This window comes from Microtus pennsylvanicus, chromosome 19 (assembly GCF_037038515.1).
Source record: "Microtus pennsylvanicus isolate mMicPen1 chromosome 19, mMicPen1.hap1, whole genome shotgun sequence".
In the NCBI taxonomy this organism is placed as follows: Eukaryota; Metazoa; Chordata; class Mammalia; order Rodentia; family Cricetidae; genus Microtus; species Microtus pennsylvanicus.
Window position 1 is genome coordinate 26,534,932 of NC_134597.1, and position 21,179 is coordinate 26,556,110.

Genomic DNA, 21,179 nt, shown 5'->3' on the forward strand with positions numbered 1-21,179 from the left:
TGAAATTGAAATAAGAGGTCTGAGAACTGGAATGGGTATGCCAAGGGAAGCATTCTGGCTTAAGATCTGCTTGGGATGAAATATTAGAGAAGAGGGCACAAATGCTTGTCATGTTGTGAAAACATTAAAATATGACTGGGTTTTTTTGGTATATGATATTATGCGTATAACCACTGAAAAACTAAGAAGGACTATGCTCTTCTTCTGCCCCGTGACACAGTAGCTGGCAGAAAAGACATAAAACCGATGTGCTAATAAGCACATAGTGCTATTTGCCTGGATGAATTGGACAAAGCCATAGGGTGCCACCCATGTTCTATGGCACAACTTTACTGTTTGAAGAGGAAGAACATGGCCATGACACTAGGACATTTTTTTGGCCTTATAGCTTTATAAAACTGCTAGTGGTGGAACCCAAATCCTCCAAACACAGTAAAAACAGGCTGACAGATGAAGAGAAGTAGCAATGCTCACACAATGTCGCCAGAGTTCTCTCTTGTGCTGCCTTTGGCATCTCACCCAAAGGAAACTGTATAAAGTTCAGAGGTAAGAGAGACCCACAGGTATCAGCCCCCAATAGTCTACAATACACCCTAGAAAAGTCATCATGGTAGCTGTGGTCATGACCACCAAGAGTTAGAGTAAGCAGAAATCTCCAGCAGAGTGCAGCCCACTGTGGCCTGACTTTTACCACAGGCTGCCTGTATAACAAAACTCTGCGGATTGCCCTAGGTTCTCCACAAACTACTCTGGAATGGAGGTATGCAATGTGCCGCAAGCAGGCTTTCATCTCTGGGCTGGAAGGCATAGAGAAAGTCACACAAAATGGCAAATACAAATGGCAAAGAGCCAGCAAAGGTCCTATTCTATGAGGGCCTGTGGGCTAAGCCCAATGGAGACAAAGGTTCCTGTATTTTATCATTGCTCAGTTACATCACCATCAAGTTCACGCTGTGAAATAAGACTCTTTCCCTTAGCGGGCGGGTGGTGATGGTGTACACCTTTAATTGCATCAAAGACAGCCGATTCTGTGAGTTCAAGGAACCTGATCTACATAGTGAGTTCCAGGGCAGCCAGGACTACATAGAAAGCTGGGCCACTCCTCAGTCTATCCCCCCACTTTTCCTTCAAGGCTGCGGACAAAACAGTCATCTCCACATCTGGCGTCACTGGTGTAACTGTCGCTGCAGTCACAGTCTGGCTTTCCACACCATCACAGTGCAGGGCAAAAGTACGTCTTAGTTTTTCATATAAAATGTACTGACTGTCAGAATTCTCCAAATGTACTGATTCAATTAAGACTATAATTGTCCAGATGTTTGGTCAAATACCAGTCATAAGTATAGCTATAAAGTTGGGACATTTTCATTTTATTTTTTGAGATTAAAATTAAGATCAGTATACTCTGAGTAAATCAGATTATCTTCCACACTGGGTATGTGACTATTAAAGAAAATAATCCATTTGTGATAGTGTCTGATTGCCAATTTACTAGTATCTGGAATAATCTAGGAGACAAGGCTCCAGGCTCATCTGTGAGGGATTACTTGGATTAGGTTAATTTGAATTTCAGTAGGAAGTTTCACCACACTAAAGGACAGCTACACATTCCTGGGCTTGAAGCCTGGGGTGCACACAAAGGAGGGAGCTGTGCACGCGCTGCTCTCCACTTCTCCTGCTGCTGTGACTTCCCAGCCTTGACAGACCGAACCCTCACTTTCCCATTAAGCTGCTCCTGTAAGGGTATTTTATCACACCATCTAGAAAAGTAAACAGTATAAAAGGTATTACCTCAGAAGCCTCAAATAAAAATACCCTGTGTCCCAAGAGAAACTTTAGGTCTCATGACATCCTTACAGTGACAAGATGACATTTGACAAACTAAGAAAGGAGGTGTGCCCACCCCCTCAAATATCGCCTAGTAATATTTCTACCCAAACAACATTGATACATCAACAGCGATCTTATTAAACACCCCTGTGCATTCCCAACCTTAATGCTATCCAAAAGAAAGGGATCAACCTAAAAGCCTCACAACAAATGGGGAAGAGGTCAAGGTCATGCTCAATCACTGAAAATGTATTCCGGAGGAGACATAATCCTACAGCATGTCAAATCACACCATGTTTCCACCTATAAGGAAAATGAGCTCTAGCTCCCCCAGTCAGGCAATAACAGCAAGCTGCAGTGTTCTCAGTCTGTATGAATGCTGTAAGAGCATTCCAATAATACACACGGCCCGTTACTTGCTTCTGTCCTGGCTTCAACGATGGGGTCTTTCGTACAGCGTTTGGTGACAGACTTTAATAGAAATGCATGGATGGATTTACAACTGGCGTGGATCAATTTCTAGTTATTTTACAATTATTGATTAGAGAGTCTCAAATAGGCTCTGCTACTTGCCAGACAAAAAGCTAACCCCCTCTTTCATAAATCTTGAGAAAAAGCCAACGAAACATGAAAACTGATATATTCTGGAAACACAGCATGCCAAGACAAGATTATAACCAACACAAAGCTGAGAATCAAGAACGAGCCTGAGAAACGTGCCATCCTGGCAATCGCTCTCCCGCACAGCAACCACCTTTGTTCCAACTGGAATTGATGGAGTTTTTTTTCCATTCAAACAAAAGATTTCTGTCATGGCAAACATATTTTAATCCACGGCATGCATTTGTAGCATGTCATTTACAAGGATAAAACATGACACTTCAAAAGTCTACTTCTGTTGTGTCACTCTATGGGCCCAGCACACTACACAGTGAGCAAGACTCACTGTACATGGTTTTCCCAAGAGGGAGAAGAGGCGGGGGAAGCAATATTATAACATACATGCCAAGCATATGTACTACTATATGCTGTGTCTTGGAAATGGTGACATACAAGATGGAGACACAGCTAAATATGCTGCATTCTAAATGATGGTATTTAGAACTTGTTCTTTTTGATGCCTTCAAGACTGGAACTGATCCAGGCTCTTTATAATACACTGAGTTCCATAAGGAGATTAAGATATACATATATATATATACATATATATATATATATATTGAAATATCGATATATTCTGTCACCCATGCATGACAGGGAATGACAAGAAACATTCTAAAGATGCCACTCTCCATATGCCACAAATATAAAACGGGCAAGCAAGAGCTAGAAAAGGAAACATGTCAGTGATGGGTAAGACAGACAATACAATGGTCAATTAAAACTTAGCAAATAATTTTTAGTTCACTCAATAAATAAAAAAGTATTGAAAAGATGAATTGCAGAGTTTAGAGATAACAAAAGGGTTAATCGACAATAAAGCAGAAATTTAAGTTACAATTTACTTCTCCTTCCATGAGTCTTTATTTTCTTTCTACCTTTATTGGGCTTTAACTGATAAATAAAAATTATATATATTTCAAGTGAACAACACAATGGTTTGATTACCCCAATCATATTAATTAGCAGGTCTGTCACCTTATATAGTTGCCTTCTTATATGTTAAGTATGCAATGCGTTATTACAATAAGTGTAGTCTATGCTGTCTAACAAATCCACAGAACTATACATGGAACAGCTGCAAAGTGTACCCTTTGATCAACACCATCTTCCTACCCCAGACTCTGGCAATGACCACTACTACTTCTGAGTTCAACACTGTGCGCTGACCTATGAAATTGCAGTGACTGTCTTTCTGTGTCTGGCTTACAACACTTGGCATAATGCCTTTCACACTCACCATATTGTGGATTACACTTTCAGGTGCCCACACTATTGCAAATTTAGGGCATGTAGCAGCCATAAGGAGACAAACTTCTATTTACATCTTGAAATATCTATTTTTCCTTAAAATACCTATTATTTTGCTATGAAAGTTCATTCTAAGACAACAAATGTTAGCCAAAAGACCCTATCCTCTACTCTCCCAGAAAGAGGACCCTAAGCCTGGCCATTTCTACACAGTAGCTAAGAGCATCCATACCTGTGCCTATGACCAGAGCATTTCAACTCATCAGAATAAGTTTTCAATGACAGAAATCCAATTTAACCAAGAAAAAAAAAGCTTTCAACTTTTAACTATTTTTCTTATTTTTGAAATGGGTTTTTTTAATAACTAAAGAAAATTAAAATAGATGTGACTCCTACAACTGGTAGCCTATTCATGAAAAGAAATTACTTTAGGAAAATTCAATTTATAAATACGTAGAATTCTGCATTCTCAAAGAACCTCTGTATTTATGTATTTATTCATCAAGGTAACAGACTTGAAAGAAGTACATTAAAGACTGTCCTCATTTTAAGCAGACGGAAACAAAGGGCATAAAGGAAAGGAAGCAATTTGCCTAAAATTACATGGAGCAGACCTGGAAGGGAGGGACAGAAAGGAGGCTATTTCAGATGAAATGACTACTCAAAGCCTATGCAGAAAAGCAAGAATGGAGTTCACTTTCTAATGGCATTTAATGATATAACTTGGATGCCTGCAATAGCATTTCTGGTTTACAAAAAGAAAATTTCCAAAGCATTTATTTTGCCTCAACTTGCACTCAATATAAAGTATGAACCTGTGTGTTGACATGAGACCTTCACATCTCCCTTTCTTCTAAAACTCTGCCAATGGCAGCAGGAACTCATGAGCTGAAGTTGACAAAGGATCCTTATCTTAGTCCTATTATTTGCAAATTATGTTTAAAATGGAATCTGGGGACATGAGCAGATCTGATTTGTGAACCTAGACTATAAATCCTTAATGAGAAGGAACAACTATAATACTGTTGAAAGAACCGAAAAGCCAGAATCTGGATTAGGGTTAAAATTGTTGAATTTCTTGATTGGACAACTGAACTTGGTTACAGTAGAAGCACAAACAAATTTTAAGAAAAAGCAAAAAAAAAAAAAACATAAGTGTGAAACTCACGTAAGATCATGCAATGTACATGTTTATGCACAATGTACAATGTACACAACCATAAGTCATATGCACTGTATATAAATATGGATTTGTGTGAGTATAACATATATATAATTAGGTACAAAGAAAGCATGAGAAAGGATTAAAAACAGATGACTATAAGTGGAATTTGCTCTACTACTGTCACAGAATTACTATGAGAAATTATCACAAGGAAATTTTCCCAAGTTAGAAAAATGAATTTTAAACTTGTCATTTCATGTGTGATTATGTATGTACTGGAAGTGGCAGTGTTTTGAAATTTTTAAATAGTTAAGTCAGGCTTAGACACGCATGTACATATGCATGCACAGAAGCTGAAACCACGTCATCGTCAGGTCGTTTTCTCAGGAGTCATCCAGCATGTTGTCTGAGACAGCATCTCTTCTCGGTATCTACACAGAGCTCGACTGTTAGGCCTAGCTTTTATGTGTGTGGTGGGCAATGAACTCAGGTGCTGTGTGTGCACAGGTCTCCTCCCCAGCCTCTAGAACTATTATTTCTTACAGTGAATTTACTTTTACCACATTAAGAAATATTCATTACATATTACATACAACCATATATACATTATCCAGCAATGTATATAGATCTTCAGCTGTTAATTTCTGAGATAGAGTCTTTTTGGAATTTTAAGGGGCAATTGGAAAAATACATCGAGTCTACAACTATAGTTTTATTTTGCTTCTTTCATCTCCTTTCAACTTAACTAATCTCCAAAATAGTCAATGGCAATATTTATCAAACTCTATTCAGAGTTTCAGTTTATAAGACAACCCTATGATATAGTTCTAAAATTTCTCTTAAAACTCAATTTTTAAAAACCCATAAAATTAACAGAATCCATCCTATGTGAAAAGTACACACTGCTAATACATATAATTACTTTTCAAAATAATCTACTACAGTAACAGTACTTTATTCTCCTAAATTAACATACTGTCACCAAAACAATAAGAAAAGGACTCATCTCTTTCCTTTTCTACAAAGATTTTGCACTGTTGAAAATACTTTGTCCATGTATACATGTATTCTGAAGAAATGAAAACTAGACAAGCCAGGTCCCTTGTAATTGAATCATTCTTTTCTCCAGAAACATGGCACACAACACCAAGAGAGTTTTAGTTAAAAAAAATTTTTTTAGATGATTATAAAAATAAACAGAGAAATTAAGCACTTCCAGTAAATGTAAAAATTCACCTAAGGTAACTATTTTTGTACTAACATTTACAGACTTTATTTCGATTGTGTACAACTCAATGCCTCGACGTTACACAGGTTATCCAGAGTTCCAGTTAATGCAATGGTTATGAATACACTCCTCCAAGAGGAGACAACATTCAAACTGACCAAGAGGTTACGGCCATCTGCCCTCTAGTCCAGGTAACCCACAATACCATATTGTAATACTTCCTCTACATGCACATCAACACATTACTTTAGTTACAGATTTTGTTTAAGCCTTCAGTTGTAATTCTTGTTCTGATCATGTGCCTGTTCCTCTATAATCCTATTCTTTTCTAATATAAAAAATCAATTTCACTAGAAGCTAAAATAACAATTAACTAAAATTAATTAATTATTGAAACTGTGCCCAAGATAAAAACTGTGGAGACCTGAGTTGTAACCCAGATTCTGGCTTTGTATAACTTTTTGGTTGATGGTTTCTTTGAACATTTTCTTCATCATCAACAGGTGTGACGCATGATCTCCCACACAATCTACCAAGTAAGATGCTAGATTTGAAAGTTTCTGTTAAATGATAGCAACATAAACTCCAATGGTTTGGGCTGTGGCTTTAGCCAGTGATAGAACATGTGTGGTTTACAGTACTAAGCAGACTTATAGCTGGTGCCAGGAGATCATCCAAAGGAAAGGTATTTAAAGTTAAAATCCGATGGAGCTTAAACTAGGTGCACACAGTGGAATGAAGAAATTCTAATTACAAGATGTTTAGTTTCTAAGCAGAAAATGTATATTGACAGGTCTGATATTATAACCTCTGCCAATAAAACTAGTCCATGACACTGTCATCTTTTTCAACAGGAAAATACCAAATATTAATCTTGAAGTTTGTATGGGAACAAGCAAGGATCTTTAGGTACTAAGTATGGGACCTGGTAGAAGCGCTTGTCATAAAAGAATGGGGAAAAAACTAGCCAGAAAACTCTAAATGTTTAATCAACAAATTTCTGTGACAATGAAGACATCTCCTAAGTTTACCATAAGTAATCATAAGTTATCATCGGTGCTGGCCATTCCATTATGGTTTTTGGAAAATAGCATAGTGCTGTCTGCGTAAATCATATTCTGCCTAGGGCTATGTAGCTTACCTCGAATTACTTCAGAATCATCTAAAATGAGTCATTTTTCTATTAAAATGATAAATGAACTAAATGAGGTATGTAATAAATACTGCAGGTCTGTAAACAGACTCCTGCTCTCCAGAGAACGAGGCCTTACTTCTTCTGGTAATTCTGCCCCTCAGTATTTTCAGAAGAACTCATCCTTAAATTATAGTTAGTAAAGAAAAGAGAAGTCATAATGGAGGAAAATGGAGCATGTATATAGGGCTACAGGGGAATACTGCAATACTATTCTTCTCTCCATAACCACAGAATAAACATCCCTACATATATGTCAGCAGATCATCAAGAACAATGGAAGAGTGTAAGTCAGTTCCATTTAGGATGCAGAAAAGAGACAGAGCAGAAATGTTCGTTAATATCCATTATGCAAGTAGCTCTCATTGCACATGGACTATCACAGAGTCAGCAATAATGAACTCTCCCTCAGTAGGTTGGAAACAATCCACTGACAGTGGTGAGACTTGCCGTGAAGGCAAACTGCAAAGACTGCTGCTGAACACAGTTGCTCAACCAATATGCAAAACCCTTACTCGGGATCTGTAGGGATTTGACAGACTTGATTATGCTTATGTTAAACTTCTGATTTCTTACAGGTTAAAGCAAACAGAGGGCCATAGTTCTTGGCCTCTTCAAAAGGAAATAAGATTACAGTGCCCATTCAATAAAATTCCAAGGCACTAGTGACAGTTCATTTACAATCAGGCTATGAAGCAAATATATTAACCATAAATGCCAAGTCATTATCAAGAGATGGAAGAATAACCAGCTCTCTACCGCAGTTACCTATGGATTTTTACTTGGTACTCTCCATATCTCACCTGGACACCAATAGCAACCCAAGTGATAGGATGCCAATAAGCTATTTGTGGCAGACCTAACATTTAAAATAGCACTCAATCTGAGTTGCCCTCAACCAATGTTTTACAAGCAACTTGATGAATTTTGAAAATGGCGTTTAAAATGAAAATATGACAGTGTATTCTAAGAAGTGTATGACTAACTGGCCCCAGCAACTTCAGTAGTAGTATGCTCATCCTTGCTGACTTCTCTAATCAACAAGATCATTGCAGTTTGAGTGAACAACAGCCACTTCTACACTGAGTTCAGTGGAAAGCTCCCCAGCTTTGACAGGTGTATAATCTCCTCTACTATGAGGACATTTTGCCATGTTCCACCTCCAGGTCCTCAATATCCAGTCAACACAATATAATGCTGTGGGATAATGGTCTTGTACCCTGCAAAGATCTGTCACTTGTATTGGCTTAACAAAAGACTGATTGGCCAGAATTCAGGTAAGAAGTATAGGTGGGGCAACCAGACTAGAAAAATTCTGGAAAGAAAGCCTCAGGCTGCAGTTGCCACCCAGACACAGCGGAAGCAAGATGAAAATGTTGCTCTGAGAAAAGGTACTAAGCCACATGGCTAAACACAGCTAAGAATTATGGGTTAATTTAAGTTGTAAGAGCTAGTTAATAATAAGCCTGAGCTAATAAGCCAAACAGTTTGTAATTAATAACAGGCCTCTGTGTGTTTCTCTGGGACTGAACAGCTGCAGGACGAGGCAGGACAGAAACTTCCTTCTGTACTATAATACCTCCCCCGAAGATATTCGGTAATAAGATCCTAGGTATTTTTGTCTACCTGTAAAAGTAGGGGATTCAACAATATATATTTAAGAAAGACAGGCATACAATAAGCTTTAAGCATACAATGAGGGCCTGTATCTGTGATTGCAGTCTTATCCACTTTAGCGCACTTCATTCACATAAAGGTAAGCTGGCAGGCTGAGTCACATTCATCTCATCTCACACAGTAACAGCAAAGAGACCTGCAGCTGCCTGCTACTTCATAGAACATTAGATCAACAATCTCTTCATGACACTATGCACATTCCAGCTGACAATTATAATGCTACCATAATATGCTGGAAGCTGGATGGCACATGCTAACAACGAACATAAAAGGAGAAAACAGAATGTGAATGTTTTATCTTGGAGACTGTGCTGGCCTACTGAACCCAACTGCACAAGGGGAAAACAGACACCGCCTGCCTCCACTCTCACCTTCGGGAGGCTGCCCTTTGAAGTCCCTAGTCAGCTATTAAATGAGCAAGGTCTAGGAAGATGGGGACTTGCAGGTCCTACTAGATCCTACTCTTACCTGGGGAAAATAAAACATAGGGTGGAAATTATATATTTAAATAGTACTCAAAAGTTCAAAATCATTAACTCTACTTCTTGCAAGCAAAGCAAACGAGTGCACTGTAAATATCCAAACAACTAGGGCAAGAAAACCTGGGCATGCTATGACCATGGGGAGAACTTAAAGGAGATAATCAGATACCTAGATTACACCCCTCCAAAGTCGTTAGGGGGAAGTTTTTTAATTATTTTTAAGTGTTCAATAAGAGAACCCGATCACCAGTGTTACCCTGACACCTCCCTGTCACCTCCCTGACAAGTATAGTAAGCATCCCAGCGAACGCTCATGCTCTTCTAATATTCCACAGCACTCTGCAGCCGGGACCTTGGCGGTGGCTTCAGAACCACAGCCTGGGCTGCACCCCACCCCTGGCCCAGACCCTGACTCACATCCAGGCAGCAGTGGTATTCTTATCCACTTCTTGTAATAGTCATTTTTCCCCATACCCCAAATTCAAAACCTTTTTCTCTTTTACCATAAAATTTAAACTGTCACAGTTTGAAGCACAAAGAAAACACAGAGCTGAAAAGCACACAGCACAAAATTAATCAATTCTTCTTGATTGCCTCACTGGTGCACGGAAGACAAAAAGGAAACTGGTGACAAAAAGTGACATTTTGGTGAAAGTTACTTAAGTTTGCAGAAATGCAATTTGTGCCTTCACCCACTCTACTCTCTGTGTTATTTTTCTCAACAGTATGAGGGTTAGACATTCAGAAATAATAAGTTTAAAAAGGCCAAAATTATAAGAATGAGCTTTGATCTCCCAACAAACACTACACTAAAGACTCTGAGGAAAACCAACTGGGCCTACTTTGCCTTTACATCCACAATTAATAGAACCTTACACACAAGACATGCTGAATAAAAACATGGGATGTACACTTGACCCTGGACACTTCTTGAGGTCAACTGTTTTGTTGTTTTTTTTTTTAATCATACAGAGCTTCTGACACTAGAAATGTTATAGTCTTCTATTGAACTGTGTTTATTTACTCACTTGGGAGGATGGAGAGGGAGACAGGAAGAGAATGTGTGTGTCTAAGCATTGTATGCCCCACAGCACACATGAAGAGGGCAGAGAACAGCTTGTAGTAGACAGTTTTCTTCCACCATCTGAGTTGCAGGGATCAAACTCAAGTTATCAGGCCTGCTACAAGTGTCTTGATTCATCTCTCAATCCTTCAAACCTGAAGACCCCGTAGAATTATTTCTCCAATCCTTTTTTTTTTTATTTAGCTCTACATTTTTCTCTGCTCCCCGCCCTCCCTCTCCCCTCCCCTTCAACCTTCCCAAGGTCCTCATCCTCCCAATTTAATCAGGAGATCTTGTCATATTCTACTTCCCATGTAGATTAGATCGATCTATGTCTGTCTCTCTTATGGTCCTCTTTGTTGTCTAGGTTCTCTAGGTTTCTGATTTGTGGGTTGGTTTTCTTTGATTTATGTTCAAATCTCCAATCCTTCTTACCTCTCTGTTCTGGCTCTGTAAGCAACACTCTAATTCAGGAGGCCTTCTCCGGTCTCTAAGCATCCAGTCCTGACCTTTTATTCCATCCTTCACACAACACTGAGCTATGAAAACATGCTTCTAAACACTGTACTGCCCTGCTTCAAACTTTCCTATGCAGTCAGCCCAGTGTTCCTCACAGATATATGTGCACTCCATAACCTCAGCTCTGCTGACTATTGCTGTCTCATTCCGTGCTTCCCCTCAGCACCATGGGCTGTGACCGCCATCCCCATGTATGTGTGCTCATGCCTACAATATAAATACTACAGAGCCCCTACTCTTAAACCTTCAGGGCAATTCCTGAGCAGGCTTTAGGATTCACCTCAGGCTCCCTTCCCTGGAAAGTTCACATCCTTTCCTCTTACTTTTGGGACTTTAGCACATTCAGTTATTCAGTCAACAACATCAACTTCTGCCTGCTGGAACCTGGCATAAGCAAGCACTTAAGCAACTATTAAATGAATGCAAACACAGCAGTGAGTTTAAAAAAAATAGGAATGCTCACCATACTATGAGTAGCATGAATTAATAAGATATATAAACTTTAAAAGATTGATTTTAAACACTTATATCTTCCCATAATATTTTTTTCTCAAAAGTGTAAACCAGATTTAAAACACACACACACGCGCACATGCACACAGCACAACATGAAAGCACAGAAGGTGGTATTTGATGTGAAAGCCAATCAGGAAGCAAGAGAGAAAAGATGGGGGGTGTCCACATGTAGAGAAAAATGAGCAAAAAAGGCATCATAAACAAACCCAGCATCTTGTATGATGACATTTATAGAAACAGAGAACCCTGAAGGGGAAAACTGATCAATGGAAACAGGGAACTACAGCCTCCCCCCGTATGGCCTCCTTAAGGACAAGACTTTTTCTTTCTCATTTACACTCCTCAGCACCTACCAGAGTGATTTCCATCTAGGAAACGTGCAGTAAAAACATCAGTTGTATGGGTGAAAGAAGTGTGTCACATTTAGGGGCAGAGGGCCCAGAATACTTAAGTAAATGCTTTTATACATGTAAATTAAGGTTTGTTTTAAAGTTCAGATCTTTTTAAAAATGAAAATACTGAACAGCTCTGTGGTGAATACGAGATCACTAACATTAAACCAACAATTTAATAAGACAGAAAAAAGATCAAATCACTATTTTAATTGGCATTTTTAGAAAAAATCAAATATAAATGCAAAGTCCAAAATTGGCCTAGTATTCTTTAATTTCAAAAGAAATTCAAATGGCACAGCAAATATGAGATTATGAATGCAGGATCTAAAAGATACGAAATGTCAAGCTACATTAACCTTACATGTGGCTTGGTCCTATCCTTTCACTAACCTCCTCTCATCACAGGGCCCCGTGACTGTTCCTAGAAGGCTATACCATCCATGTGACTCTCACTGTCATTTCAGACAGGCACAGTCACCAGTAAGTGGGCTCTCCCAAACATCTGGATAAAATCTGATTAAAATTCTGGTACCAGTCATGTACAATAGAGAGGGAACAGTATATTCTTTCCTGACCAGGCTTAAGAGTTTCCCCAGTTAAAAGAAGTCCTCCAAAGTAGAAACTACTGATTGGGACCTATTTTAAGATTTCAGCAGCAGGACCATCATGACTCTGCTCTTCAAAGAGCTTCAACAAAACCAGCTGCTAGGACAACTGAGGAGGAAGCCTGGCACTTACATCAAAGAAAACACTGATTCAATACTAAACGCTGATGAGTAGAAGAGCATAGTGAGACAAGAGTAGGTTTATTTCACAATACATGCTGAGTGTATCCGAAAATGTGAGGTCCAAAATGCACTTGGTGTGTGGTGGTACTGTGGGCTCAATTCCTAGCAACACACACACGTGCACTCACACAGACAGGGTCTTCTCTTCTCATCAGAAAGAGATGATAGATAGATAGATAGATAGATAGATAGATAGATAGATAGATAGATAGATAGATAGATAGATAGATAGACAGATTATATACATATATGCCAATTTTTTTAATCCAATATATAAAACACCCATGGCTTCAAATATTTTGAGAAAGATATACTTTGTCACTTCGGTTTGACTAAACCGAAGCTTTCTAATTAATCCAAATACATGAAATTCAAGAGTTTACTTTCCTACAGGCCGTAACACTTAGATTACAAATAGAGACCCAAAAACAAAGAACAAAGCTGTCCATCGCTCACGGACTCATGATGTAAAGAGCGGTGACAGAGACCTAGTACTCACAGCAGAAGACCACTCAACTCATCACCATGGGTTCTGACGACGCCTGCCTCAAGAGGGAATCATGGGACTAAATAACAAGAGAAGGCACAGAATCGCACCAAGACTCTGTTTCAAAAGGCAGGAGGTAAACTCCGAAACCGTACAGCCTGTAGAACACATGGGTGGAAGAGGCAAAGAGAACTTCCTATCTCTATGAACAGAAGGTAGCAGCTTTACCAGCTTTACAATGGTGTTTTAGGATATTCTTTGATTTCCTAATATTTACTCTTGCTATGTAGCCCAAGTTGGCATAGAACTTTCTAATGTGGCATAGATTGACTCACAGCCTTCCTGACTTCAGTCGCCACTCCCAGCTAATACTTATCATCCTTGAATTTTCTATATTTTCTGTAATATCTTATTCCAGTCATTGGGAAAACTCATTTGAAATATACTCAATAATTAAGGAATGGTGAACATACAAAAACATACGTATTCATACAAAAACTTTTACCATACAATCTAAATATCTGTCAAATGTATAAATTTTTATATGACTTTAAAAGATTTTTTTTGGAAAAAACACCTACACATAAATGTCTTAGCAAAACTTAATGCATTAATATCACAGACAAACTCAACATAAGGCAAAAAGAATTAAAAAATAAAACAGAGTATTGGGGTCAGGAGATAGTCTAACTGGTAAGGTGTTTGCCATGCAACCATGAGGACATAAACAAAAAGAATTAGTTTAAAAAATAGATTTTGGGGTTGGCAAGATAACTCAGAGTTTAAAAGCTTCTTCCAGAGGTCCTGAATTCAATTTCCAGCAACCATATGGCAGCTTAAAACCATCTGTAATGAGATCTGATGCCCTCTTCTGGTGTGCAGGCATACATGCTGACAGAATACCGTAAACATAATAAATAAATCTTCAAAACATAGACTGCAGACTGGGAGATAACCCTGTCAGTGAAGTGCTTCCCACACAAGCATGAGGACTTGAGTTCGATTCCCTAGAACTCATGTGAGAACGTCAGACTCACACTAATAGCTCTGGGGAGGGAGGGAGGGAGGGAGGGAGGGAGGGAGGGAGGGAGGGAGGGAGGGAGGGAGGGAGGGAGGGAGGGAGGGAGGGAAAGGAAGAAAAAAAAAGAGAGAAAAGGAAAAGGGTAGACAACACCTGAGGAACAAAACTCAAGGTTGATCTCTAGCTTCACATACAACCTCACCCCTCAAACACACACACATACACAGATACTAACATGATCATACACATATAAACACACACAAGTATATAAGCATAAATATACACACAGATATATATATACATATACAAACAATATTAAACCTGTGGATGGTGAAGCTTGATGAAAACTTTTAATGTATTTCTGGACTGATTTTCTGATTTTTATACAGTGAATATATATGTTGTCTACAGTAACACCAATAATGCAGAAGTGTAGCAAATGCATCAGGAATTACCCAGTGGCAGTTATGACAACACAACAAGTATCTCTGAACATTCGAGACAGGAAAAGACCTCCCTGAGCGGGCATCACCCACTGTATCAATCCTACGTATTCCCTACATGCTCCGAGGACACTCTTTGGCCAAGAGTGTGCCGAATGGTGAGATGCAGCAGTTGGGAGCTCTGCCATCTATACCACAAACCACCACATCAGGAAGAAAGAGCTACAAACAGAACCTACAATTCAGGTTCATCTACACACCAGCAGTTAGATAAAAGTGAAAACAGGCGCAAGGCAGGGTTATGACTAAAACAAACAGAAAAGGCTGAACATACAGTTCCATTCACAATGTGAGTTGCCTCTAGGTTCTACAAGATCCTTCGATGTTTTCATGATTCTTGTAAAATCATTCTTCTTATAATGACTTGCCTATGTATGTAGTCTTTTGAGTGGTTAAGTTTTAAACTGGTGAACAAGATGGTGTATCCAAATTCAAGTAAAGAGCCACAGAGAGAAGAGTGCTCCAGGGATAAGGAACAAAGGAACAAAAAACGGAACAGAAAAAAAAATTCCTACCAAAAAATGCCTCTAGTATCTTCCAAAAAAAAGAGCAGCATTAATCCTGCTCTCTCCCCCATCCATAGACTCCAGACTGTGAGAATGTACTGTGAATGAAAATGACCCCTCGACCAACTGGTCTGACATTTTTTCCCCACTTACTCAAAATACACTTCTGCTTAGACAGACAGCAGATGGAATCAAAACCTGAGTTGCTGAGACTCTGTCTCTAAGCCTCTAAGTTTCCCGGCTTCCCTTCGGACTCTGGCTGCCCGAGTGCCACTCAATGAGTGTGCACCGTGTGCTGACCACGGTGGACTGCCCGTCTGGTCTATCACCTCCACTGTCACCACCTCCCTCCCCATGCAGCCTGGACACCAGACTGGCCACTAAGAAAAGGGTTTGTAAACTGACTTCCCTTTTCATTCATCTGACAGCACCTGCTCATGGGTTCACTTTTCAAAGAAAGAGCTAAAAGGTAAAAAGGAGGGAAAAAATTAGCAATTATTAGCAATTTATTTATTCCACAAAGAACTAGAAGAGAATTCTAAGATGCTGTACACAAAGAAATTCAAAATGACTGGGGGGGGAAGGGGGTGCAACTCTGCTAATTTGATCAGACACTCGGAATACACAGACTAATTTATCACACTGTACCATTCATCATAGATAAGTATTAACATCAATCACTTAAAAGAAAGTGAAAGAACAAGATGTCAATCATCCTAACAGTAACGACTGTGCGGGGTAACTGCCAAACAGAGACAGACACTCCAGGAGAGAGCAGAGGTGGGCCTTTTCCTCATCAGGTCTCAGCAGTTCGCAGGTTCTTGATGGGAGGAATTGTGACATCCAAAACTCTCCATGTAAGGCCTTGTGCTCAGCCTCACTGGCTCCTCTGCATGTTTCAGCGAGGACCAAAGTCCTGAGCAGTTTCATCTGCATTTCTAGGAAGAAGTAGGGACTGAGTAGTCCAGGCTAGAGGCTTGACCCTGTAGAACCCAAGTTTTATCTGACAGAGGACACTGTTTAATGAGTGGTAGAAATACAGAAGATACTATTCATCATGAGAAACTACATTTCAGAAAAAATGTTTTGTGATCTACAAATATATTTGCATACATATAGCATTTATGCAAATTTCAAATTATATATAAGAGAAAACATTGAGAAAAACATTACAGAGGGAAACACATCCCTGTATAAAATACACTCATGTCAGAAAAAGATGTACAGTGACTTTAAAATTTTCTGTTAATGATCTTTTATCTTAAAGTACTTATATAGTCCTTAAAATTAACAAATATTTTACTGAAGAAACTTCTGACTCTCTTTTAAAAGACTGTTCAACAAGGACCTTGCTTACTTTTCCCCTTTCTAGGGTCCAGAAAGTGACAGATAAAAGCTCAACTCACCTTCCTAGAGACTGTACAGGAAGAGAAAGAAGCCAGGCTGCCGGCCCCACTGCTTCAGAGACAATAAAGTCAAGGGAGGAAAAAGCCAACAAGCAACATTTCCCCAGATATGACCTGTGCATGTGATTGTATTGGTCCTGACTACAACACTTCTAAAGTTACCTCCCTTAATGTTCTATGAAACTCAAGAAAGTTCTAGTCAAATGAACATTACTGCTATCAACACTAACAGCTGGCACGAATGCTTAGCTTTGCCAACCTCAGGTCTATCCCGGAGGGCAAGGCATCTCTGGAACCTGGAAGACACTCACCAGATGCTTTGCCTTCGAGCGTTCCTCCTCGCTGGATATCCTTTCCCGAAGGATGGCTCTGGTCAGCTGCTCATTGGCTGCGGCCCTCTCTCGTTCTAGGTCCCTGGCTTGCTTAAGGCTGAAAAGACAAGAAAAGGTAATAATTCGATTTTAATTATTTTAATTACTGTAATTATTTTGGATTATTTCATAATGGAGTTAGAAAAATACTTTGTTGATTGACATTACTTTAAGTTAAATAAAATAATGAAATATAAAGAAACATACAATCATAATTTCAAAAACTAAAATCATCTTGGTCCATAATCTATCAAAACTATACAGCCTCAACTCTAATATTTAAAACAACAGAATTCCAAGACAAGAAGTCACTGATTCAGCTGACAAAGTATCCAAGTTTAACAAGTTTAACAAAGTTCTCAAGTAAAAGTGAAAACTTCTCCCCAAAAAGTCCCATCTCTGGGGCCTCCACTTGATTTCAACAAGAGCATGAGGACCCAAGTATCCTTTCCAGCACCCACAAAAAAGCCAGAGTGGCAATGCATGCTTGTAATCCAGTACTTGGGAAGCAGTCAGGGATCCCGGACCTGCTGCCTGGCCAGCCTAGCCCACAAGTAAGTCCTAAGTCCCAGGGAAAGAGGCACAGACTCAAACACCAAGGCTCTGAGAAGCTTTGCTCCCCGTGTACAGATACACATGCTCACTTACTGAACATGAGTCAGGCACCATGTTAAGCACAGAGGATACTGTAGTGCACAAGGTGCTGAGATTCCCTGGCTTCTTAATCCTACTTTAAAGCAGGAGTTAACTAGCAACATATAGACATCTCTCCACACAGTGTATCACTCCATCTTCCAATAATCTCCATATGCTAATATGGCAAAGCCTTCAATGGCAGAGTCCTGGCTGATGGAATGTCTGTTCCCACCTCCCTTGCCTCCAATTAACACCTTACATTGCAGACATGGTCTAGGGAAACAAGAAGACAACAGCAGCAGTGCCTAGAACTGAATACTACTAATTCTATTAATGAATGCTATAACTGCATTAAGGTGATCTATATCCTCACACAATTAGATCCATATTAAGTTACAATCTACTAAAATACCCTCATACGTGATAAAGATGCATGACTTTGGCACTGATTTGTTATAATGCTTGCACAGACAGGCACTCAGGAGCACTGCATGAAAGAACATTTCAGTGTAATCTCATGGACAAAGATTTTTTCTGATTAACTTTTCTCTCGTGGAAGAATAACCTTTCTATACCATCACATCCCCAAAGATGTAAGTTACGCTTTAAAAGGAGGTGAAATTGTTATGTCAGTATCATTCTGAGTGGAATTTTCTGTGTTAATGATGAGTGCTAAATTTTACTTGTTGTTAGCCTACCAAAGGACCCTTGAAAAGAAGTAGAGAACATAAAAACTTGTTAGTGTTTTAAACTGTCACACCATCCTGATAGCATAGTAAACCCTCACACAATTCTGATAGCCTGGTGTTCTTAGAAGTAAATTATAACAGATAAAATTATCTTGTAAAATACATTCCAAACTTATGTCCTGCCCTCAGAGGGTAAACATATTGCTGTTTCTCAAAGAAGAAACAACAGAAACATATGTAAACATACTCCACTATGAAATCTATGAGACCTTCTATTTTATTTTATTTTTAGGTTTTTTTTCAAGGTAGGGTTTCTCTGTAGCTTTGGTGCCTGGCCTGGAACTAGCTCTTAGACCAGGCTGGCCTCAAACTCACAGAAATCCACCTGCCTCTGCCTCCCCAATGCTGGGATTAAAGGCGTGCGCCACCACCGCCCGGCCTATGAGACCTTCTAAACCACAAGTACAATGAAGTGTAGGCAAAACAAGGGTCTCTACAATATTTCATAAAAATCATACAGCAGGACATCAGTCACTAACTCTACTGGACACAGACAGGTAATGATTTCAGATCACACTGCCTGCCAGACCAGGAGCTCAGACTGAGGTCCAAAGAGCAGCAGGTGAATCAGGGGAGCAGCTGGAACGCAAGTCCCCAGCAGCACCTGACATCTAGACATCAGAAACCCAGGAAGAGTACCTAGCAAAATGTCTTTTAATGTGCAACCCCCAGGTGATTCTGATGCATGCAGGAGTTGGAAAACCACAGCTCAATACACAAATACATCCTGGAGATATAGCAAAGGGAAGTCACATCAAAATGGAGTGGTCCACATGGGGACACTGATAACAGCTAAAGTTATCAAACCAGATTACAAAACTATGCATTTAAAGCACTCTAATGGGAATATTGCTACACATTTTTAAAAAGTTGCCTATTTTACATGGTAAGTGAAAACTGAAATAAAACAAGATTGTTATCACTAAGGGATCACCTACTACATGCCAAAAAGTGTGCTAGGCATTTCAGATGTGCACACAAACACAAACATGTGCATTTATATTAAAAAGGATAATGATTCATGAACATGGACCATGAATCTACAGAACTACATTTTATCATTCTGTTTGGTGTAGCCAGTTCTAAAGTACTTTAATGAGTATTTTTCTAGTTGAATTTACTCATAAACAGATTTTAATTGCAAATGGAGAAATAAGAGGTTTAACTCAGAGGATCATAAACTACTGAGAGGTGAAAGCAAAAAAGTAAACATACTAGTATGAAAGTCTTCAACATTTAAGAAAGCAAAGCCTATCAGCCTGCTGCATATGATGTCAAACAAGTTCCAGGTGTGGACTCTGGGCCCAAGCCAAGGCACTGCACCCACCACCCTAGTAAACACCGGGTTAACTGCCCTAGCATGGGTTGGTGTCAACGAACATCTACCTTGTACATTAAACAGAGAATTTAGCACAGGCGACAAATGTCAGTAACTCAAAGTCAGGAATACATGGAAGCACAGTGTTCTGATATGAAGAAAACCTCAGCTTGTTCTGTGCATGTGGCAGCTTTGGACTCTGGGTTTGCTCCCCCTCCCCCTTCTTCACCCCTCCTTTGCCAAGAGAAAATCCTGCTTGATTCTTTAAATTTTCTTCAAGTACTTCTAGAATCCAAAACTTACCTGCTTACTAACTATGGAGTCCTGCTTTTCATAGTATTCTTTCTAAGTTCATGAACGGGAAGAGCTTGGTCTATATTCGTGAATGTTATATCCTCAGTACTTACAGCTGCCTAACCCACAGAAGATGATCAAATATTTGTTAAAAGTATACATAACTAAGTGAATGGCTGTCACATCCCACCACAGACAAAAATGAGCCCAAAGCTACAGAAAATGAAAGCCTTGGGGATAAAAGAAACAGCTGGTAAACAAGCTGGACCCTAAAAGGTCCCACCAACACACTGCATTCAGCACGTATGTGGATAACCTACGCCTAACTAACTGGCCTACGAGAGAAGGGTGCCAATACTCAGAAACATCAATGTCTAACTCCTTTGACTCTTGGAGATTCAAGACAGACACTAACTGGTACAAACTGACTACAAGGAAAATCCCACTTCATTCCTAATAAAGTTCTCAGTTATTTTTGCTTATCTTTACAATGAGAGCTGCATGAGGAATGTGTTGTACATTGAGAAACCCAACCTTGTACACTCAAGGAGGATGGAGTGGGACCCTGCACACATCCTCATGCTCCACAGCATTTGGGTGATGTGATCTAATAAAGCTTGGCTTTCTGTCGGAAAGTCCAAAGGTCCTATTACATAATCAGGGGGTCCCATGTAACACTTGCAAACAACACATATTACTCTCCACTGTATGAAAATTCTTGAAGGTGATATAAATGTATTCGCTCTAAATGTTACAGAATTACAGATTTCATTAAGTGGACCTTAATTCCAGGGGTTCTGAGATTTCTTCTATGTGACAAAAAAATTGAACATGAGGTAAAAAGTAAATGTCGTATTTGCCAATCCATTCAAAAGTCACTAGGTAACAGACAGGGCTCCAAATCCTGACAATAAAATATGAATAGCGGTACCTGACTTTATGAAACTTAATTATAAATGATAAATACATCATTTTTTTTAAAACAAGGCTGCTCTGATGCTACATGGATGGAGCTGCTATTAGGCTCATGTCTGAAGGACACTGGTTGAGCAGGAGGAAAGAGAAACTGACTTAGGCACAGGAAACACCCAGAAAGAATTTTCTTTAGTTGCAGTTCTGCAC

At 39.3% G+C, this 21,179-nt stretch overlaps 1 protein-coding gene across 2 annotated transcripts in view; it reads right to left on the reverse strand.

Annotated features, from left to right (window-relative positions):
* Positions 1–21,179, reverse strand: part of Chchd3 (coiled-coil-helix-coiled-coil-helix domain containing 3) — a 248,406-nt gene that overhangs the window by 149,309 nt on the left and 77,918 nt on the right. The window contains exon 4 of one of the 2 annotated variants that reach the window (XM_075953625.1): positions 17,001–17,118. In XM_075953625.1, coding sequence (XP_075809740.1) covers positions 17,001–17,118 — 118 coding nt within the window. Of the gene's footprint in view, positions 1–16,985; positions 17,119–21,179 lie in introns of both variants that reach the window. The other variant, XM_075953624.1, reaches the window with a different exon arrangement.